The sequence below is a fragment of the Mustela putorius genome, unplaced genomic scaffold (genome assembly GCF_011764305.1).
Source record: "Mustela putorius furo isolate JIRA1106 unplaced genomic scaffold, ASM1176430v1.1 tig00000224_pilon_pilon_pilon, whole genome shotgun sequence".
In the NCBI taxonomy this organism is placed as follows: Eukaryota; Metazoa; Chordata; class Mammalia; order Carnivora; family Mustelidae; genus Mustela; species Mustela putorius.
In genome coordinates this window covers 12,116,452-12,139,782 of record NW_025421321.1, presented here as the reverse complement: position 1 = coordinate 12,139,782, position 23,331 = coordinate 12,116,452, and the positions used below count along the sequence as shown (strand labels likewise).

At 37.4% G+C, this 23,331-nt stretch overlaps 1 protein-coding gene across 3 annotated transcripts in view; it reads left to right on the top strand.

The window, feature by feature from the left end:
- Positions 1-17,930, top strand: part of SOCS5 (suppressor of cytokine signaling 5) — a 62,251-nt gene extending 44,321 nt beyond the window's left edge. For 2 of the 3 annotated variants that reach the window (XM_004753006.3, XM_004753005.3), the window contains exon 2: positions 13,708-17,930. In XM_004753006.3, the coding sequence (XP_004753063.1) occupies positions 13,720-15,330 (1,611 nt within the window). In that variant the 5' untranslated portion in view covers positions 13,708-13,719 and the 3' untranslated portion in view covers positions 15,331-17,930. Of the gene's footprint in view, positions 1-5,335; positions 5,358-13,707 lie in introns of those variants that run through there. The other variant, XM_045077734.1, reaches the window with a different exon arrangement.
- Positions 17,931-23,331: the final 5,401 nt, after the last annotated feature.

Here is a 23,331-nt window from a genome sequence, read left to right as displayed (position 1 = left end):
ATCACAGTTGCTGGACTGACTTCTGCCTGGAATGCTTGCTTGGGTTGGTGCTTTCCTATGCAAAGATTTTTAACTACAGATTCCAAGTTTTTAAGAGTTATGGGCTATTGATTTTTTAATTTCTCCTTGAGTCAGTTTAGGAAATTTATACTTTTCAAAATATCTAGCCATTCTAAGTTTTTAAATTTATTGGCTTAAAGTTGTTCTTAATGGTCTTTTATCTTTTAAATCTTTATTTTATATCTCTACTTGTCCCTTCTTTATGTCTTATGTATCTCTATGGTTCATGGCCCTAGACTATTGTGCTTTCTCATGGTTGTGGTGTTCTCTTGGTCTTGTCAATGTGCAAGCACACAGCACCTCTCTTCTCTTGAACTCCTGCCCCCATTTCTAGCTTGCAGTTCTCTGCTGTCATGCACTTGGTGTCCAGAGAATATATTCTTTGTTTAAACTGTGGATTGGCTTAGAGTAAGGGTGGGTAGAGCAAGGGCTTTAAGTATTCTCATCTGAGAACTTCAGCTTTATGAAGTGTTCCACATGTGGTATCAATAAATGTTAAATTGAGGGTTTTTTTTTTAATCATTTTTCAGCTTACTAATTTCTCAGCTTCTGATAGGTGACGTTTTATTTCAGTTCTGTTAATGAGCTAAATCATTGTCTAATTGCCCTATTTAAAAAAAAATTAAATTGTATGTCACATGGTAATACATAACACAAAACTGGGATATATTCCTTGGAGTTCCTAGTCTATAATTTTGGTCAAAATGTTTCTTTTGACTTTAGTTTTTCTTAAGTGGTTAAAAGGTATCCTTGTTTGCTTTTATTTCTCCCAAGACCCCTCCCAAATATCTTTCTAAAGAATAGACTAATTTCATAATGTTCAAATTTTCTTTTTTTTAAGCTGGTAGACAATCTAGATCAAGAACATTGAAGCTGTCCTAATTATGTTTGTTTTCTTTCTTTCTTTCTTGGATTTATTACAAGCTCTCAAATTATTTAAAGACCCTTAGTTTTCTACAGACCTAAAATTTGGCATAGAAGAGAATAGTGCCCTTTCAGTTTATATACAGAGAATAAATGTATTCTAAGTAGCTTATGATAGAAAATAAAAGGATAAAAGTAAAGTATTGTTATCCAAAAAATCATCTTATTTTTGTCCTTAGAGTCTTCGTATTTCTGATGAGACTAAACTGCAGGGTTTGTAAAAATGGTTGCCTTTCCTAGAGAAGGAAATGGCCCAGATTACAATTGCTCACTTACCAATAGTAACTGAATATTCTTTATAAATTATTAGTAGGATCACAATGAGCTCATTGAGCTCATTGTTAAATTCTTCCCCAGATCAGAGATTCTTTTCTGGATTAAGGCTAGTCGGATGTAGTCCCCTTGCTCCACTCAGTTTCTCAGCTGAGAGTTGTTTAGCGTTGTTGGTTTTTGTTTGTAGCTGCCTTTAGCATTGAGGGAGATGTGGAGCTGGGTTGTTGATGCCCATCTGTAGAGGAGCGTTTACACTAGGAAACACACACTGTTCCAGTGCTTACGGAAGGTGCCCGAGGTGTCTGAGGGGACATCCTTGAAAGGAGATAGAGATAAAGGCAAGACTAACTCACCAATCATCTCTCCCCAGACATAAAACAGCTTTGCTTTTTGCTATCACCAAAACGTACCTTCTCTTGCCTTGGATTGGTTGAAAAACAGAAGTTACCATTTTTGAGCCCCTATGATATTCAGCTGTACTTACCTATTATCATGTTATCCTCTTAGAAACCCGTGTAAGAGAAGGTAATTGTTCTTATTTTTAGATGGAAACGCTGAGACTTAGATTTCACACAGCTAGCAGAGTGCTTGAATTTGATTTTTGGCTTCTCTGAAGCTAAAGCATATGTTCCTTGTGTTCCACCACACTCTGCCAATAATGCCAGCCAGATAAGATGTGTTTCAGTGAATGGTATATTTGTTAGTTCATTACATAAGATGCTTTCTCCATAGAAAATGAGGTATAACTTATTAGGATTTTACGCTTCTCTAGGGTCAGTATCTGTATGGTAAAATTTAAATGTGGTACTCTTTTTATAGACTAAGAAGGAATTTTGGAGCAAAAAAAAAAAAAATGAATGAGGACTATGTTCCTGGGCCTTGCCCAGTACTATACAGATTAACTATGCTTCGTTTAGGCTGTAGATGAACTATAGCTTCAGCTGCTACGGAACATTGAAATCCCTGTAGTGTTTCCTAGGAAATCATACAGAAGTTTAAATGGTTAATAGAATTTGGAATCTGACAGAATTGGAAAATACTGACATTTTGTCATGACCCAAAACTGAATAGGATAATTATTTTTTAAAAGAAAGAAAAACTAAAGTTCTATGCTAGATACTACTGGTAACATTTTTGAAGCCTCCTGTCTTTTGAGTGTGTCATGTGTCAAAGGCTTTAATAGATGTGGCTTCAAATCCTCATACCCAACCCAAGAGGTAGGTGTTGTTATCCTCATTTTACCAGGAGAGAAATTTGGTTCAGAATTTTATCCAAGTATGAATACATCAAAGTTTACAGCATTCTGAAGTGGTAAAGCTGGAATTGAACCTCCTGGCCTCCCCTATTTCCACTTAGACTGTCTCATCCCTGTGCCCTTGCTCCTGGGAGCAAAAAGTAGACAGCGTCTCTGCAAGTGATTTGGTTTAAGAATTGGATTTTGATGGTCTGGAGCTCCCTCCTACACTGGAAGTTAGAATTGTATGAGTAAAATTTGAGAAATGGAGATGCAAATTTTATTTGCCCTTTTTTTTTTTTTTTAAGAAATCATCCTTAACTTATCTTTTGGGGAAAGGTATTAATGCAGTCTAATGCTATGACTTGAATCCTAATTTGATGTCTTTTTCTAAATGGACTATTGTATTTCTCTTAATATGCAGAAAATAGTATAAGAATTCTTAAGCTTCAACCCTTGAAATTAGGCATGTGGTTTCAAACACATCCCCTTTTTTTTTTTTTTTTTCAGATTTTATTCATTCATAGGCACAGAATAGACAGCAAAATATTCACAGCAAGCCTATGAATAGACCTTTTGCTGCACATTCTTTTGGTCAGAGTATTGTTCCACTCATTACAACCAAAATGGAACAGCTAGTAATTCTCTTTTGACTATGTATTTGCTGGCTTTGTCAGCTTTTAATATCGGTTCCATCCTTTTCTTGCTCTATGATAGTTATAAAAATATAGAAATGATGTATTCCTTGAGATTTTAAAAGAGCTTTGTAACAACACTTTTTGGACATAGAGGTGTTAGTGTACAGGTCTAAACTGTATTCAAGAAGAGAGAAAACCTGAACAGTCTGATAATAATGGAAGAAACTCACCCCAAGGGTATTACTAATCTCTCAGTTGTATTAATTTCTACATCTATAAAATTGAGAGCATTTTTACTCACAGGGCTGTCAGAAGAAGTAAAATTTTTATGTCAGTGCCTGGCACATGTTAGCATTCAGTAATGGAAATCATATCCTCAGCCCATCAGTGTCATCATCATTATTATTATGTTTTCAGTTTTGTAGATGTTTGCCTGTTGTTGGTTTTTGGCTTTTTATGTTTGTTTTATTGCTTACTTCAAAGACTCTTGGATTTGTCAGTTTAAAAAACATAGCTGCCAGGCATTTTTCTCTTTTATTTTTCTGATCCTATCTCTGACATACCTAATTTAAAAAAAAAATACATTTTTCAAGAAATGGGGAAGGGTAAAGATGGAGAAGTTTTTTTAATTGTAAAAGAATCTTATGTACATCCTCTTGCATAAAAGAGAACACATACTAGGGTGCCTGTGTGGTTCAACTGATTAAGCATCCACCTTTGGCTCAGGTCATGGTCCCAGGGTCCTGGGATGGAGCATTGGCTCCTTGCTCAGTTGGGAGTCCTCTTCTCCCTGTCCCTCTGCTTTTCCCCCATCATCCCCACATGTGCTTGCTCACTCTCTCACTTTCTCTCTCAAATAAATAAAATCTTTAAAAAGAGAGAGAGAGAGAGAGAACACATACTAACATAACAGTGGTCCTCTCTTGGGGCGAAGGCGGTGGAACTTCAGGTGAGGTTAGACTTTTCAGTAGTTTACGTAGTGTTTCAACTCTTTCATAATATGTATGTATGTGTTTCATTTTTACAAGAAATAGTTTGTACTTACTCCACTATTATGCTCTAGGAACCATCCATATACCTTTATCATTACATACTTAAAATGATCTTCTTAGATTGATGTTTCCCTGAATTGTTCCATAGAATGAATGACCACTAGTTTTAGTAAATGTAATATCAAAAGTGTTATATTGTGTCATATCAGAAGTTGGTAAACAATGACCTAGAGGCTAGATCTGGCTTGCCACTTGTTTTTGTATAGCTAGTGAGGTAAGGATGATTTTATATTTTTAAATGGTTGAAAAAAAATCAGAAGAAAAGGAATTTTGTAACAAGTGAAAATTAGGGGCGCCTGGATGGCTCAGGAGGGTAAAGCCTCTGCCTTCAGCTCAGGTCATGATCTTAGGGTCCTGGGAGTGAGCCTTGCATCAGGCTGTCTGCTGAGCAGAGAACCTGCTTCCCTTCTTCTCTCTCTGCCTGCCTCTCTGCCTACTTGTGATCTCTGTCTGTCAAATGAATAAATAAAATCTTTTTTTTTTAAAAAAAAGCAAGTGAAAATTACATGAAATTTGAATTTCACTAACCACAAATGAAGTTTTATTGACATGCAGTCATACTTACTCATGTACTTACTTTCTGTGGCTGTGTTCAGGCTATAATGGCAGAGTTCAGTAGATGCCATAGAGAACAAATGGCCTGGAAAGCCTAAAACACTTACTTGTTATATGGCCCTTTTCAGAAAAAGATGGCTGACCCTTCTACCACATTGGAGAAATCTGTTTAAAATTAATCATTTTAATAAAGATCACCAAATTGACATGTAGAAAAAAAATTCCCAATATATGAATATGCAGTTTTCTAAATGGCCTATACTTTGCAGTTTTGGATCCCTCTTTAACTTGAGTTGTGAGCTTTATATTTTCCTAGTGGTTGTTTTGTTTAATATTTGGTTATTCCCATTATGGTCAAAATGTGACCTGCATAATTTAAATTTTTCTTATTATGCAGTGTGTCATGCACAGAAAAGAATGAATAAAATGTAAATCAGTCTAAAGAGTAGTTAATAAGTGAAACCACGTACCTATCACCCAGGCTAAGAAATAGAAAATTACCAGTGTTTTATTCTTTATTTATTCTTTTATTTTTTTAAGTAGGCTCCATGCCCAGTACAAGGTTTTGGACTCCTGACCCTGAGATCAAGAGTTGCATACTTCACCTACTGACCCAGCCAGGTACACTGACTGCCTCCCTCAGTGTTTTCAAAGCTTCCTGAGTGCCTCTTTCTAATTCTTTATGCTTCCCTTCAATAGAAAGCCATTTTCTTGGTTTTTACATTTTTATTATTTATCCATATATGCCTAAAGACAGGGATTTGCCTGATTAAAAGGTAAATTAATTCAAGGGCACCTGGGTGGCTCAGTCATGTAAGCATCTGACTTCGGTTTAGGGTGTGATATCTGGGTCATGGTATCAAGCCCGGCATGGGGCTTCCTGCGCAGTGAGGGGATCTGCTTGTTTCTCTCTTCCTCCGCTCCTTGTCTGCCTCTCCCCCTGCTCATGCTCTCTCTCAAATAAACAAATAAAATCCTTTTATTTTTTTTAGAGTATATTGGTTCAGATGTACATATTGACTATATTGTTTCTTTCTCTAAGCATTTTGCTTTTGAGATTCACATGTAGATGCAAACAGCTGTAGTTGGTCATGCCTACTATGTAGTAATCCATTATATGAATCTACACTAATGGACCAGTGAGGCTTCACTTAGATATCGCAATGGGGGGGACTCAACTGCAGCATTTCCTAACTTGAAAATAGTTACTTTCACCAACCCCTCACTTCCCAAATTGCTTTGTCTATTGTGTTTCCTGTTTCTGAAATAATGTGTTCATTCACCCATTTTCCCAAACCAGACACTTGGCAGGGTTGTGGGGTTTTTTTGTTTTTTTTTTTTTTTTTGACACCTGTCTCTTCTTCATTCCTTAGTTTCCAGTCAATCATTAATCTGTAGATTTGACTTCTTAACATTCCATATCCATTTTCACTTTCACTATCCAGTCGACCTCTTATGTATACACTGCAGTAGTCTTCAGGGCAGTAATAGCTTTCTGTCTTGTTCTCTGATCCTGGATTCCAGAGCTTACCCCTTCAGCCTCACCTGTGCATTCTTCGTTCGCTTGCTAGTCTCTGTTCATTTAGCCATTATTCAGGCTTTGCCCATTCCTGCCTGGGCTTGTTTGCAATGCTGTTCACTCTGCCTGTAAAACACAGTCCTAATTCATCCTTCAAGGACAGAATTTTGAAATCTCATCTCCTCAGAGAGAGGTCATCTTTGCTCACCATCCCTCAAACTAGGTCATGTCTCAGTACTTCTAGGACTTTGTACTACACCCTGCTGGCACTACTATAAGTTTTAATTAAATGGTTATTGAGGAAGACCTCTTATCTGATTCAATTAAGACCAGTAGTCTGCAAAGTCTAATAAAGCAAGAAGGGATATAGAAAAAGATATATACCTTAAATATTTTACTCTAACTTCAAGAATAAGACTGCATGTTCATTTGTCAGACTTTTTATTAAGGAGCCAAAATCTTTTCTTTTGAGAGTAGGCTCACTAGTTGCAGTTGTATATTGCTTTCCTTGTAGAAACCACACCCACAATGTATCATCTAAGATTTCCAGTTTGGGTTCTTTAAGTAGAACAAAAATTCGAACTCTTATGATGCATTCTGACTTTAGAATTCCTTGTAGTATTCCTTGCAATATTTTTTCTAATTGGGATTTTTTTTGTTTTGTTAACAGTAATTCTTTACTGTTTTCTTGCTTAGACCTAATTCATCGGGGGTATTGCCCTTTTTTTCCTCTCTTATTTTACTTAATTTTATTTTTTATCTTTAACATATAATGGGTATCTCCCTTTTTATTCACTATTTCAAAGTTATTCAACACAGTCTCCCACTCCTCCACATTTCATTAGGTTGATTAACAAATCACATAATTACAATAATTAGTATAAATAATATGACCTGTTTTGGAAGCTAACGTAACTAAGTAAAAGTATAACTCAAACCATGAGAACAGGAATATCTGGGTGTCGTAGATCATTGGGCCTCACCTTTTTTGAATGCATATGTTCATGGTCTACTATATTAATATATTGTGTGTGTTGTAAAAGTATAAACTATATGAAGTAAATTATATGACCATTTATTACCAACAAGACAGTAATTTTATACAGTTGAACATAATATTAGATAGCAGTATAAAAAGTAAATATGCATCCAGTTAGATAATACAGACCATGTCACAATAGAGTGTATAAGTAACGGTTAAATAACATTTTGGGGGCATCTAGGTGGCTCATTGTATTAAGTGTCCAATTCCTCACGCTCAGGTCATGTTCTCAGAGTTGTGAGATCAAGCTCCGTGTTGGGCTCCATGCTGTGTGTGGAGCCTTCTTGAGATTCTCTCTCTCCCTATCCTCCCCCTCCCCTCCCTTCCCTTTTCCTCTCTCCTCCCTGCCAATAAGTCAATAAATAAATCAATAAATAAAATAGCATTTTAAAAAGCCCAAGTGGTTCTCTGATTCTTTAAGGGACTATAGCTATGACAACCATGCATCCCTGGATTTTTGGCTCACGTTTTTTTTGTTTTTGTTTTTGTTTTTTAATAAGATTTTATTTATTTATTTGACAGAGAGATCACAAGTAGGCAGAGAGGCAGGAGAGAGAGAGGAGGAAGCAGGCTCCCCGCCGAGCAGAGAGCCCGATGTGGGGCTCGATCCCAGGACCCTGAGATCATGACCTGAGCCGAAGGCAGAGGCTTTAGCCCATTGAGCCACCTAGGCGCCCTCTGGCTCACTCTTAATATTAAACATTATATTATCTCTTTCTAAAAATTATTGAAAGTACCACCAAAATATCAATTAAAATTTGTATCTCCTAAACTGCCTCTCATACCTGACTGAAGTTGGTGCAGAAAGACTTGAATCAATCCATGTGTCTGTGTGACTGAGACTTTTCACTGGATAGGAATTACCATGACTAAATAATTAAGATGGAATTGGAGGAGAAGAGGGCTGTGGGTTGGGTTATAGTCCTCCTCTTTACCACTGTGGCAGGCCATGTAGTCTTAAAACTTACTGAATTTAATTGATTTCTAATAAAGTATGGGTTAAGTCCCATTGAAATGAACCCCAGGAACTGTTTCAATTATTTTTTTCTGTGGAAATTTTGTAAAAGATACTACTTGGCATGAAGAGGGCCATTACCTATAGTCCTTATTTTTTTATATATGTAAATTTTCGTAGTAATGGAATTTGACCTCTAATTTTCCATAATTTTGATTTGTAGCTTATCCTGTCAGGTATCATTTTTCAACAGAAACTCTTCAACTTATAACAATTATAAAACCAGTTTTAAATTATGATAGTCCTTGGGGCGCCTGGGTGGCTCAGTGGGTTAAGCCGCTGCCTTCGGCTCAGGTCATGATCTCAGGGTCTTGGGATCGAGTCCCACATCGGGCTCTCTGCTCAGCAGGGGGCCTGCTTCCCTTCCTCTCTCTCTGTGATCTCTTCCCTTCCTCTCTCCTATTGTGATCTCTCTCTGTCAAATAAATAAATAAAATCTTTAAAAAAAAAAAAAATTATGATAGTCCTTGGAGGAAGCAATGACGTTTTAGAAATTTGCTTTGAATAGTTTTAAGGCTAGCTGTGCCGGTGTAGAAATGTGAAAGCTGGTAATGGCTGTTGCACCTATATTCTAGAATCAGTACCTTTGAAATATAACACTTTTTTAAGTCTTGTGTGACTTCATATAAAGCCCTAAAGTACTAGACTTGTAAGTTAGGTCTCAAAAGGTTTCAGCTGAATACGCTTTTCAAAAATTTAATGACAAACCAAACCAAAGAACCTCAAAACTGACATTGTAAATACTAAGATCATGGAAGTGCCTTCCTGATTCTTCTTACTTGGACTTTTCTCTGAATTGTGTCAGTGTTTTATTCTTTGCAGTATCACAGCCACCCACACGGCATTCCCCACATCAAGAAAGGGCAGCTTTCTGTCCCCAAGGGATGTGGAAGCATAATAGTCCTTCTTTAAATTAGAATATTTTGTCACAATGCAATCTCACAGCAGAGATGAGGATTGGAGAATACACAGAATTTCATGCTCTATGAAACTGCACCACAGGTTCAGAGTCAGAAACTGCCTTCTGTAACCTGGCACATACACGTGTTTTCTGCAGGTCCCACTTGTTTATACAACTTCTACAAAACTAAAATGGACAGTCATCTTTCAGATATGGTCTGCTTATCAAATATCTTTAAATTGCCCTGGAATTTATCTTTTAAACGTGAAGAAGACAGGCTTCTGGTGTTTACAGCGGTATGGTTTATAATCTTACATACTTTAGACTAGGGTCAGCAAACTTTCCTCTGTAAGAGGCCAGATAGAAAATATTTTAGGCTTTGCAGACATGTGGTCTCTGTCGAATGTTCTTTGTGGGTTGCTTTTTTTTTTTTTTTTTAAACCCCTTTAAAAATGTAAAAACCATTCTTGGCTGGGGTCCATACAGAAACAGGCCATAAGCCAGATCTGTCCACTTGGGCTATGGTCTGTTGACCCCTGTTCTAGATGAGTACTGGCCAATAGAAATACAATTTGGACCATACATGTAATATTTAATCTTTTAGTAGCCACATTTAAAAAGTAAAAAGCAGAGAAATTAATTTTAATAATGTATTTAGCCAATTATATACAAACTATTAGTCATTTTAGTATGTGGCACAAGCCACATTTCAGGGGCACAGTGACCACATGTGTTGGATAGCACGCTCCAGATGAGAGCTGTTCAGAACAAGGGCCATGAACATGTGTACAGTTTGTTGCCAGTCTCTGACAAATTAAGTACAGGAATTAAAAGTAAGCATTTAAAATATTTCATAGCTGTTTGATAGTTTTTTTATTTCTGTTCAGTCCAATAAGAAAATTGGCACTTATATTTCAAATGTCTTTTTTTACATTTCATTTTTCCGAATAATTTATACTTGTTTTACAAAAGAATTGGTCTGCGAAATTAAAAAGAGAACTTGCCTCTTCATTCTAGATGGTTATAGAAGCACTGCTATAGACAGTCTTTCTTAAGACTCTGCAGGCTTCTTGGGTACATGGCAAAAATAAGACCAAGAGAAACAGTGATGAGATTGTGGTAGGTAGTTTATTTAGAACTACTCACATCCTGCCAACTGCCCTGGAGCAGTGTCCTTTTTACTTCTCTTTTTCAGAGCTACCATTGGAGCCTGTGGCTGCAGTATCCTTAGTCAGTGGTTTTCCTTCTCTACTGTAGAATCGCCCAAAGAGCTTATTTAAAAAAACAAAAACAAAAAACAAACAGCAGTGTCCAGACCCATCTCCAAACCAGTGAGATCACAGTCTCTTAGGAGGGGCTTGTGTATCAGGTAGTTTCAGAAGCCTTCCAGGTGATTTATTATGTAGCCAGTGTTTATTGTGTGGATCCCTCCCTCCAGGGGGTGAAATTGGTATTTCTCCATTTGGAAAGAATCACTCATCTGGGGGAGGGGGGACTGTGTGGTGTACTATTCACTCTCTTTAACAGTGAAAAGGGGACTTTCCTGTTAAATGTCCTATTGAACACTGGCATTTTAACTCTACTTATTCCTGGAACCCAACTAAAATTAAAGGAATAAAAAAATATATAAAGCATAAACCCACAAGAAGTAAGCCTAATGGGTTAACAAATTTTTGGTAGAGGCAGGTAGCTAGAAATTAACAGAATGGAGAAAACAGTATAAATGCTTGCAAATGAGGATGTTAAAAGGAGACAAAGCAATTTATATTGCTGGCTCAAGCATGAGAGGAACCGGTTTGTTCAGAAGGTGAATTATAAAGCAGAACACTGGGATACTTGTTCAGTCTGTATGCTCAGGATCCTCCTGACTATTGCTCTTTTACCTTGGATAGAACTAGAGGTAGAGCCTGGAGAAATTTATCGAAGGGGGTCAGTCAGAGCTTGAGGTGGGGTATCTTTTGAAAATAAGGACACCTTTTGAAAAATAGACTGTAGGATACTTCATTTTATCACATTCCACTTTATTGCACCTTGCAGAGACTGTATGTTTTAACTTGAAGGTCTGAGGTATTGTCCAGCATGTCTGTCGGTGCTGTTATTTCCAGCAGCATTTGCCCAATGTCTCTGTGCCCCATTTTGGTAATTCTTGGAATATTTAAAGCTTTTTCATTATTATTATTGCTATTATATTTGTTATGGTGATCTATGGTGATTGCAACTTACTGAAAACTGGTTAGCATTTTTAGCAATAAAGCATTTTTTAATAAGGTATATACATTGGGTTTTTGGGTTTTTTTTTTTTTAAGACCTTCTACTGTTGAACACTTAATAGACCACAATGTCATGTAAACATTTCTGTGCACTGGGAAACCAGAAAATTCATTTGACCTGCTTTATTTCAGTACTCACTTTATTTCATAGTCTGGAACCAATCCTATAATTCTATCTCCAAGGTAGACCTGTATAAATATATGAATTAGGTAGATTTTAAAAAGCAGCTTAAAAATAAAGAACTGAGGGGCACCTGGGTGGCTCAGTCAGTTAAACATCTGCCTTCTGCTTGGATCATGATCCCAGGGCCCTGGGATAGAGCCCCACATTGGGCTCCCTGCTCAGCAGGGAGCCTGCTTTTTCTCCCTCTCTGTCTGCTTGCCGCTCCCCCTGCCCCTGCTCTCTCTGTCAAATAAATAAATACAATCTTAAAGAAAGAAAGAACTGAGAAGAAAAGTAGATTAGAAGGGACTGAGGATATTGGAAGAGTACATCTACAAAGATGTTGGAGTCACCAAGAATAAGGCAGGGATTAGCCCCATGTGTAAATGAACTGTGAGCAAAGGACAGAATCTTAATGTCAAAAAAAAAAAAGAAGTGATAACAACAAGGCATGTCATGTTCAAATAGCGTAAACTTCAAAAAAAAAGCTTACAAAAAAGATATTTGCAAAGGGGAGGAGACAGATGTTCTGATAGAGTTTATTAAGATTTAAAGATTTAAATCCAATCCATCTAACAGATTATAGTAGAATATATATACCACCTACCATGCAAACTCCTATATACCTAGCGGTATGCTTGCAGTGAAGAATAATCTGAAGGTGTATTTTATGAACTCATAGACTTAAATTCTCTATGTTGGCATTATAATTAGTCCAGGACCCCTTTCTGGAAGAAACTAGAACGAAATACATAAAGTTTATTTTTTATTGTCGTCTTAACCCTAGTCAATGTCTTGAAAATCCAGGTATTTATCACAAAGAATATTAATCACAGCAATGGGAGAATCATCTCTAATGCCTCTCATCACTGTTAAAAAAAAAAAAAAAAACACAGTTTTCCAGTACTGATTCTAAACTGAAAAGTAGTACATGATGAGATAATAAACATGAACAAAAAATTGGGAGGGGGTGTGCCATACTTATTAAGTGGCAAAATAGAAAGAGAGATGTTTTTTAAAAAAAAAAAATCTGCTATTCTGTTGGGACAAAAAACCAGCTGAACTTTAAGTTTACATTTTTCTCTTTCTTCTAGAATGTTGGCTTTTATTGAATGAGCCAGTCTGTGTTAGAGTCGTAAATTTATTTGTGAAGTGCAATAATCTGCTCTCAGTGTTTTTTGTTTTGTTTTTTTTGTTTTTTTAAGGAGCAAAAATAACAGATGCCAAAATACATATTTTTTCTTTTATTTTGTTAATTACTTCAGTATCATAGCCTTTTCTGTTACTTTATTATTTCCACGCTCTTCCGGGATAAAGAATTGGGAAGCTGAAAGACACCTTTCCATTTAAATCTAAATATTTTCTTTATTTCCTCCTAATTTGCCTTTCTACTCAAACTGCTTCTTTAAAATCACAGAAAAAATTTAATACATTGCAGAGTAGGGAGGGAAGGTACTGAATTTTCACAAGTGATTGATCTGTAAGCTTTACATTGCCAGATGAGTGGAATATAGCAGTTGGTAAGTGAAATAGGGAAGAATATTATCTCGGGATTTTTTAACTAATCTTGATGTGTTACACAAATGTCCTGATTTCAACTTTGGAGCAGTGGAATACAGATCCATTTCAGCAATACAGAACATATTTTCCCTCGGTAATACTTGAGGCAGTGCCCAAATTATTTGTAGTAAGGACACAGAAATCAGTGTCATGATGAAATTAGGTTGATGCGTGGGAAAAAGAACCCAGAGTTTAATTGAGAGGGTTTGTTTCTTTTCCTGCGAGAGCTGGGTATTCCGCCTGAAACGAAATGGGGAGTGAGGAAAGGCCTGACTAATGGTGCACTGAGTGCTGCGGGAGGGCAGAGGGCCGGCGACCTTAGGACTACCAGCAGCTCCCAGGAGTGTCTGCCTCCTTGTTTCAGCAGGGCATGGAAGGGGGGTCGTTCCTGACCAGCATCACCAAAATTTCCAATTGCGGGGTGGGCGTGGGGTTTGCTGTCAGTTGTGTTTGCACGCACCACCTTAACTCCAGTTTCTCCTCTTCCTATTTTGTCTTTAGATATTATAATCAATGGATAAAGTGGGAAAGATGTGGAATAACTTCAAATACAGGTGTCAGAATCTCTTCAGTCACGAGGGAGGGAGCCGTAGTGAAAATGTGGACATGAACTCCAATAGATGTTTGTCTGTGAAAGAGAGAAACATCAGTACAGGAGACTCGGCTCCTCAGCAACAAAGCAGTCCCTTAAGAGAAAACGTTGCCTTACAACTGGGATTAAGCCCTTCCAAGAATTCTTCAAGGAGAAACCAAAACTGTGCCACTGAAATTCCTCAGATTGTTGAAATAAGCATTGAAAAGGATAATGATTCCTGTGTCACCCCAGGAGCGAGACTTGCAAGAAGGGATTCCTACTCTCGGCATGCTCCATGGGGTGGGAAGAAAAAACATTCCTGTTCCACAAAGACACAGAGTTCATTGGATACTGATAAAAAGTTCAGTAGAACTCGAAGCGGACTTCAAAGGAGAGAGAGGCGGTATGGTGTGAGCTCTGTACATGACATGGACAGCGTGTCCAGCAGAACTGTGGGGAGCCGCTCTCTGAGACAGAGGTTGCAGGACACTGTAGGCTTGTGTTTTCCCATGAGAACTTACAGCAAGCAGTCAAAACCCCTCTTTTCTAATAAAAGAAAAATACACCTTTCTGAATTAATGCTTGAGAAATGCCCTTTTCCTGCTGGCTCAGATTTAGCCCAAAAATGGCATTTGATTAAACAGCATACAGCCCCTGTGAGCCCACACTCGACATTTTTTGATACGTTTGATCCATCCTTGGTTTCCACGGAAGATGAAGAAGATAGGCTTCGAGAGAGAAGACGGCTCAGTATTGAAGAGGGGGTTGACCCTCCGCCCAATGCACAAATACATACCTTTGAAGCCACCGCACAGGTTAATCCGTTATATAAACTGGGACCAAAGTTAGCTCCTGGAATGACTGAAGTAAGTGGGGACAGTAGTGCAATTCCACAAGCTAATTGTGACTCAGAAGAGGACACTACCACCCTGTGTCTGCAGTCACGTAGGCAGAAGCAACGTCAGGTGTCCGGAGACAGCCATGCCCACGTTAGCAGACAGGGAGCTTGGAAAGTCCATACGCAGATCGATTACATACACTGCCTCGTGCCTGACTTGCTCCAGATTACAGGGAATCCCTGTTACTGGGGAGTGATGGACCGTTACGAAGCGGAAGCCCTCCTTGAAGGGAAACCTGAAGGCACATTCTTGCTCAGGGACTCTGCGCAAGAGGACTACCTCTTCTCTGTGAGCTTCCGTCGCTACAACAGGTCCCTGCATGCCCGAATTGAACAGTGGAATCACAACTTTAGTTTTGACGCCCACGACCCTTGTGTATTTCACTCCTCCACTGTAACAGGACTTTTGGAACATTATAAAGATCCCAGTTCTTGCATGTTTTTTGAACCCTTGCTTACTATATCACTAAACAGGACTTTCCCTTTTAGCCTGCAGTATATCTGCCGTGCAGTAATCTGTAGATGCACTACATATGATGGAATTGATGGGCTTCCTTTACCATCAATGTTGCAGGATTTTTTGAAAGAGTATCATTACAAGCAAAAAGTTAGAGTTCGCTGGTTAGAACGAGAACCAGTCAAGGCGAAGTAAACTCTCCTGCCCCCAGTGGGCCTTATCTAGATCTGCTTTTCTGTGCACCAGACAGTACACCTATAGCAAGCACACGTGTCAGTGTTAGGTGTCTTTCAGTGCAGTATGTAGGCTTAGTGTTAGTATCTGTCAGATGCGATCTGCTGTTACTTCCTCAGATAAATGTGGTGCCTATTTGAGACAACAGAGGACAGAGCTACAGGTGTTCAGTAAGGCTGCGAAGGCATTTTGTCGATCGAGCGAACAGTTTGGTTTATAATGACTGTTGGAATTGAGTGAAGCAACTCGGGGGCATTTGTTATGAAGAATTCTATTTCTTACTGAAGAACAAATTATTAATATTGGAAGAGTATTTCAACAGTGTGACTAATGTTTGAAATTGTTATTTTTTCTAAGAATTTTTCTATAACCTTCCAAAAGTAGCGCTGTTTGTAGTTACTATAGATCAAGCTTTGGAAGTCCAAAAAATAAAGACTGCCTTCCTTGAAGAAAAAAGAAAAATGCAATTTTCTGGCCACAGGGGCAGAGTGCAGTTCACTTAAGTGTTGATAGAGTTTATAATCAGTCTCCTGTCTCTTCTGCAAAAGGTACTGTTAAGCCAACCAGGTTTTCTAAATAGTTGCTTTTAAAAGTTCAGGCTTATAAAGTTAGTAGTTGATTTATTTCAAGGCCTTAGGTATTCATTTTATTTTGAATGAGTGCTTTAACGTAAAACACATTGGGAAGAGCTGCAATGTAGTCCTGTGTGTGAGTTCTTAAGTTAGTATGTGTGGTCTACTTGTTGATTATTTAAAGTTGGATCTTTTCCTGTGCCCATGATGTGTTTGTGAACCATGAAGAACGTGAGACTAGAAGATGCCCAAACAAGTCCGTATATGATAACAGCGGTGGTTGCTGATGTTGAGATGATTTTTAAACTGCAGTGAACAATTTGGACGGCACTATTTAGCTCTTTGTTGTAAACGCTCGTAGCTGAATTGCTTAAGTACAATTTGTAGAATTTCAGTGCAGTTAATTTCTAATGGAAAATCCGAAACCCTAATTGCAGATTTAAAAGGTACTGTACAACTGTTGTATCTGTAAATAACTTTACTTAGCACCTTTTTGTCACTTAGAATATTATGCAATACTAATTAAGTGAGCTATTTTGGAAGTAATACCAAGTCCTAGTGTTTGCTTCTTAGTATTGAACTGAATTTACAGTTCTGTCCTAGACATTTTGCACTAGTCAAATCCATTTTTGTGTCTTTTTGTTAATGTGCTCTGTACCACTGGTGAGTGCTCCTTGGTTTCCTTACCTGCTGCTACAGAAAGTTCTTTTACATCCTGATGGCTATTGCCAAGGCTACAAAAAAGAAAAGCTATATTTGTATGCAACACTAACCCTTTGACTGCTAATGTACGTTTCTGCTTGCTGTGCCTTGTTATGGCTGCTTTTTTGTGCTAATAAAGTATGTTTGGTGTTCTTGTATATCTGCTGTTTTATACATTTGCAACAATTTCTCTTGTAAATGGAATGGTATGGGGTTTTTAAATAAGCATTACCTGCCAACCTACTATAGTTAATGCAGAATTACTGTACAGTCTAATACTGACTTATTCTCGGTAAGCTAACTCTAAATTTAATGCTACTCATCTTTCCAATTGTCATCACATATACTGTGGAACAGTAGCTCTAGTTACTGCAGTTACTGTACAGTTTAGATTATAACACAAAATGACAGAGAAATACTGACTCACCTATTGATTTCTCTGCGTATAAATGGAAGATTGAAACTATCAATGATGTGTTATAATAAATGGATATCTTTAGCCTTCCACTTCATCAGAAACAAGTTAAATGAAGTCTTGTGAACTGATATCACATCAGCGCCATTTATTGGTTTGGGGACCATTTTTATTAATCATAAATGCCCAAAATACAGAACTTTAACCAAAGACTTGTCCATTTTTAAAGCAAAATGGGGATTGAGGGGACTTAAAATTCCTGTTATTTCTAATAGAAGTCCCTAAGGAACATATACCAAAGTGTTTGAGAACGTCATCCAAACCTACTTTAAAGCATATGTGCAATTAAGTTGTTACGACATAATTATATTGCATAATTGTTGGGTCCGTTTTCTTGAGCTTATAATGTATCTGGAAAATAATCTCTTGGGAAAAAAAGTCCTTACTGATTACTGGAGAAAGATGATATATGCAAGCAAGATCTTGTTTTAAAGAGGAAACTTGAAACTCCAAGAAAGCACTTGATGTTTTATATGCTTGTAGCAAATTGATGTTCTAATTGTAGTTTTATAGAAAATATTAATGCTTTTATGTATTTCAGAACTTTCATATGTTAAATGGAAATTGTTTTAAATGTGTAAATATTTGAGTTTTATGTAAGCATGTATACACTGTGCTAAAAGTCACATGTTTCAGTTTGTGTGTAATATTAATATGCAACCTTTGGTTTAAAATTTTTTTCTCAAAAAATTAGTGGCTTACGTTTTAAAAAAGAAAAATCACCAGCATGATATTGCACCTTAGTCTATATTCATTGTGTCTTTTTCTGAACCCCATTGTAGCTTGTCAACTAAATATCTGTTTTCATGGTCTTTTTGAAGTGCGTTTTAATACAAACCAGGAAATTCTTTAGAAGTTTGGAAACATCTTCATAGTAAAGTAATTAACAATGCAAGGAAAGGTTGGTCTGATTCCTATCCATTATCATTCTTTCTTGCATGCATTCATTAATTCATTCATTATCTCTCTTTATCTGTGTATATCTGTATTCACACATGCACACACGTATGATGTTAATATTACTTTAAACAATATTATCACCATCTCATTTAAAATCATATAGAGGCCTTATTCTATACACACACACACACACACACACACACACTATTCTTGTACTATTCAAATTTGATTAGCCACCTAAAGTTTAGTTTTGCTGATACAGTCACATTTATAATATACTCAAAACAAGAAAACATGCATCAGTATTTCCTAGCTAAACACAGTAAAAAATATTTGAAGAAGAAACAGCTTGATTATTAAGAGTCATTGTTAAATGTATATTTCTTCAACAATAATTGAGCTCAAATAATCATACTCCACAAACTGTTCCTGTTCTTATGGTCCATTGGAAGGTTTACATAAGATTTATAATGGCTTGAGCCACAAATATTGGAACTTGAATTCTTTGCTTCACTTTGACAAAATTCAGAGTTTATGAGCCTTTTTACTTGACCATTTTGATCTGGTTGCTATTCATTTTTATCTCAAGTTGCCTTTGCTACCTGGCACTGAACACTAGTTTGGTCAGTTTTATTGAGATTGGTCTTAGTAGACTAATTCTTTATTTTTGTAGTAAAAAAAACTATAAAGCTGCTTTTTGGTAGAGGCACAGAGGCTGTGAGTGAGTCAGCACTCTCACAGGAGAGGTGGCAGAGCCATGTCTCGGAGTGTGTTAACACAGGGGAACTCACACCAGTTCTCCGCTTATTCTGTAGCCCAGCACATGCACACACAGGGCTCACAGGGCTGGCTTCAAGGTGAAAAGTCTCCAAAGGGGACAGTCCTGCTTGGTATGTGTGTATACATAAACACTCCATATCTGTGAGGCTCAGGCTCTGTTTCCTGTTTTTGCACAGCTCATACAGAACACAGACTTCTAAATTGTGGCAGATTCTAAGATTTGGGGTTGGAGATTTTTTGGTAGATGCTTGGTTATCGGGGTCTTTTTGAGAGGAGACGGGGGAGGAGTTGCCATTGCAAAAGTATGGATCATTCAGAACAACTGTTTCCATGCCCAGGAAGCTTGATTGAATATTTAGCTGCTTTTCAACCACCCATTCACAAATATTTACTGAGGACCCATGTGCCAGTCACCATCTCAGGTGATGGTTATACGTTGGGGTACAAAACAAAGTTATAGGTCACTGGGGAAATAATGACCTTGAATGATGAGAAGAAAATCACCAAGATAAAAAAAGCATTTTGAAGGAAGGAACAAAAAAACTAGTCTCCAAGCAGGAATGAGCTTATTTGACGAGAGGGAATGCAATAAGACTGAAGTGAGTCCCTTGAGTGTGGTGGGGAATGGCAGGGGATAAGGTAGAGTGGCAAGGGCCTAACTGCTTGGACTGTGAGCCCACAGAAAGGAATTTAGATTTTATTCTGAATGCGATGGTAAGCCATTGGAGGGTTTTAAGCAAGGGAGTGACAGGGTTTGCTATTTGTCTAGTAGATGGGGAACAGGCTATAATGGGATAAAATAAGGGAGACTTACAGTCATCTAGGTGAAAGATGGTGAGAGCCTGGACTGGGTTGGTAGTTGTAGGGAGAAGTCAGATTCAGGATGCCTTTTTTGGTGGCAAAGCTGACAATTTGGTGATGGATTAGATGGGAAGAAAGAAACAATGACCCTGATTTTGAGCAAAGATGGTGATGCTATTAGTTGAGATTTCAGAAAACCAGTAGAGGAGCAAATTGGAGGGTGTAGATTGGATTCTGCCTTGGATAGGTTGAGATTGGACTTTGAGCAGGCAGTTGGATATATGCATGTAGAATGGGGGGGGGGTCAGGAAGAGGGGAGTCTCTATATGGATAGTATTTCAAACCAGAGGACAGGATGGCAACAACTAAATTTTGCATGGGGTTAAGTATTTCTTCAGGGGGAGAATTATGGTAACATTTATCTTGGTTTGTCAATTCAAGATTCTGTATCATTAGATATTTTTGAAAATCTAAAAACGTAGAGGATTTTGCCTTTCAGTAAGTTTTTAAATACTAAATCATAAACCTTGCACTCAGTTTTAAAATTTTATCCATGCCAGATTTGATTGTCATGCTTCCCATGTCAAATTACTTGTGTGTCTTAGTGTAGATTTTTATGTTAGTTATGGAACATTTAGGAAGTACTGAAGATTATAAAGAATCAGTGCCCCCAAAATTTTAAGAAACAGTCCATGTTATCATTTTCTCTATCATTTCCCATCACCAACCCCAACCCTGTTCCCATCACCAAGCCCAACCCATTCCCAGTTTCCATTTTTGTAATTTTCCAAGAGGTGACTGCTGTTAACATTTATTATGTTCCCTTCCATTATTTTTTCATGAGTTTTTACAGCAAAAGATTTGAAAATTTATAAGATATAGATAGATACAGATAGATGAGAACATAAAGCAGAAGAAAGAGAGTTGTAGGCCTCAAATTACTTTGAGAGGGTACACAGATGTGCTCCAGATTCTACTCCTTTCCTGATTCAGCAGGGACCTAGGCTTCTTACATACTTTCAACTCTTGAGGCAGATCATTCAGTGGTTAGAGTAACTGATAGTGTAGAGGCCCAGTCGCCGATGGTTTCTTGAAATAAATTTCGGTAGGAGATCCCTTGCCTCATGGGACTTCTAAGCTAGGACACAGACAAATACAGAAATGTGTAATGATGAGAATATATTGGAAATAGACCAAGGAAAAAGTAATGAGACAAAACCTGCTTACATGCTTGATAAGAAAAACAGAGGACTCTAAGTGGAGGCAGGGTGATTTGGTGTCAGGTCTGTTTGATCACAAGAATGTCTAATAATTGGACTTAGCAGAGGGTGATGAGGAAGCCAGGCATGGAAGTGTAGTGGTCGCTAGCAACTGATGAGGAGCAGGATGAAGGTAAAGAATCTGTTGTTTGTGGCATTTGAATGTGCCATACTGAAGAGCCTAAATTTATCTAGATTCTTAAGATAGTATTAGAAATTAAGCCAGCAGCTGTAAAATGGGTTATAACCAGGAGAGATTAGAGTCAGGAAGCCCTGTGAAATTTGCCTTGATCAGATTGCTAACACTGGCATTAAACTGAGGAGTACATCTGAAAGCAGTTGCAAGAGGGGAAAAAAAAACCATTTTGGGGTAAAGAAAGGCAAGCGATTTGCTTGCCTAGGAGATTTTGAGTTAAATTTGTCATAGTTTCTCCAAATTCAAGCAAATCATGAGGAAGCCAAGCTAGTATGTCCCATTTAATATAATATGCATCCTATCTGTTTTTAAATAAAGCAAAATATGGGGAGTATATTTTTGAAAGGCACATTTTTAATGCAAAAAGTGAATAAATATTTGATCAAATAAGAGAAACTTCATCACTCCTAGATACACTTTCATAGAGAAAATGCGAAAATTAAGTAGAAGTTAAAGGAACATCAGAAAAATTTTTCTTATCTGACAAAAATGCTGAGATTGAAGAGGGAGTCAGTGCATTTAACTTGCCACATGCTATTGTGACTAATGTAGGTTTTTTGGTTAATTTTAGTAAGTGAAAGCTGCATTGGATGTTTGTTTAGTAGTCAAGATTACCTTTAGGAATGTATAATATTACCACCCAACATTTCTTTCTCTAGGTGTTTACTAAGCAACCCTTTCTAACTGGAAACCCAAGATTTAGGGAATTTTTTTAACCAGGTAAATTTATCATTACACTAAATGGTTTAATCTTATCTGTTTTAAAATCCATGTTATTAGGCATTTAAGCCTACCTCTCATTGTTCCTATTTTTAAAATGAATTATTGAAATTTATAGGGCTTTTTTAAAACTCCTTAAGATACTCTTAAAATTGAACTGTAATAATTATTGAAAACGTTCTCATCTAACTCTGTAAATATTTCTTAGGTGCTCTTGTGTGCAATTGAGACAATGTTGGATTTTAACATTACAGGAATAGAGAAATCTTTTGGTATAATAGTTCCAACATTGTGGATGATATAAATTTGCAAATCCTATCCTTAAAACATTGTCTTAACTTACAGCAGTTTCTTCCTGAATGATGAAGATTAGAAGGCCAGAATTAATTTCTAAAATTTGGCTCTGCTAAATTTCTCATCCTTCCAACAGTAAGATAGTCTGGGAGGCAGTATAGTTTATTGGTGACATGAACAAAAACAAAGGTAAGGGCCACATTTGATCTATAAACACTATGTCAGAGGCTAGATGATGCACTCAGTAATAAAGGGAAAGCTGCCAGAAGAGCTTCCAGGCCCAGGAAACCATATATAACCTAGTGCAGCCGATGGTTTATTGTGTAGTACATAAGATTTACCTGAGCTGCCTGGTAAATAATCCTCTACATGTCTTTGATTCTTAACCTAGAGGGGTTAAGTAATTGGTCCAAGGTCACAGAGAGTGAAAGTCAGGGCTAGATTTAAATAAGGTCTGAGGCCAGAACCTAAGTCCTTAGCTGCTATACTTTTTTGGATACTAATTTTGTCAGCCAAATTGATGTTTCTTCCAACACTCATTTTTGTATTGACATCTCAAGAGGACAGTAGATTTCCAACGACTGATAAAAACAGATTCTAAACCATTGGTAAAAGTGTTGAAAGAACAGGCCACTAGAGTCTCCTGTTCTCCAGTTCGTTATCTGGGGAGTGGCCCTGCCTGTTGCGCCAACTTTTTCTAGTCCTCCTTTGCTCCTTACTCGCTGCTCTCCTGTCCCACTGGCCTTTCAATGGCTCAGACGCTCCAGTCTCTCTCCTACCTCAGGGCCTTTGTGCATGTTGCTCCCTTGTGAAATTCTCATCCCCCATTCTTCCACATAGCAAGATAGATTTTTTTTATTCTTTACACCTAAACTTAAATGTCATCTCAGAGAGACCATGCTATTTAAAGGAGAGTTCCCTCATAGTATTCTCTATCTCTGCCCTGCCTTTGTTTCCTTCATAGTCTTTATTACAAAAACTTGCATATATTTTGAGTCTTTGGGTTTTGAGAAACTCTTTGGTTCTTGAGAAACTCTGAGAACAGAGACCATGTCTGTTTTGTTTGATTTTTATCCTCAGTGCCTAGCAGAGTGCTTAACACAGAGTAGATAAAGATTTGTTAAATGAGTGAGTGAAGGAACAACCACTTTATTTCTCCAATTTACTGACAGAAAAATGACAACCTTATTGCATTTCTTTCTAAAATCTAGATTGCTCTGTTTATATAATCTATTAAGTTATTTTATAACATGAGAGAAGGTA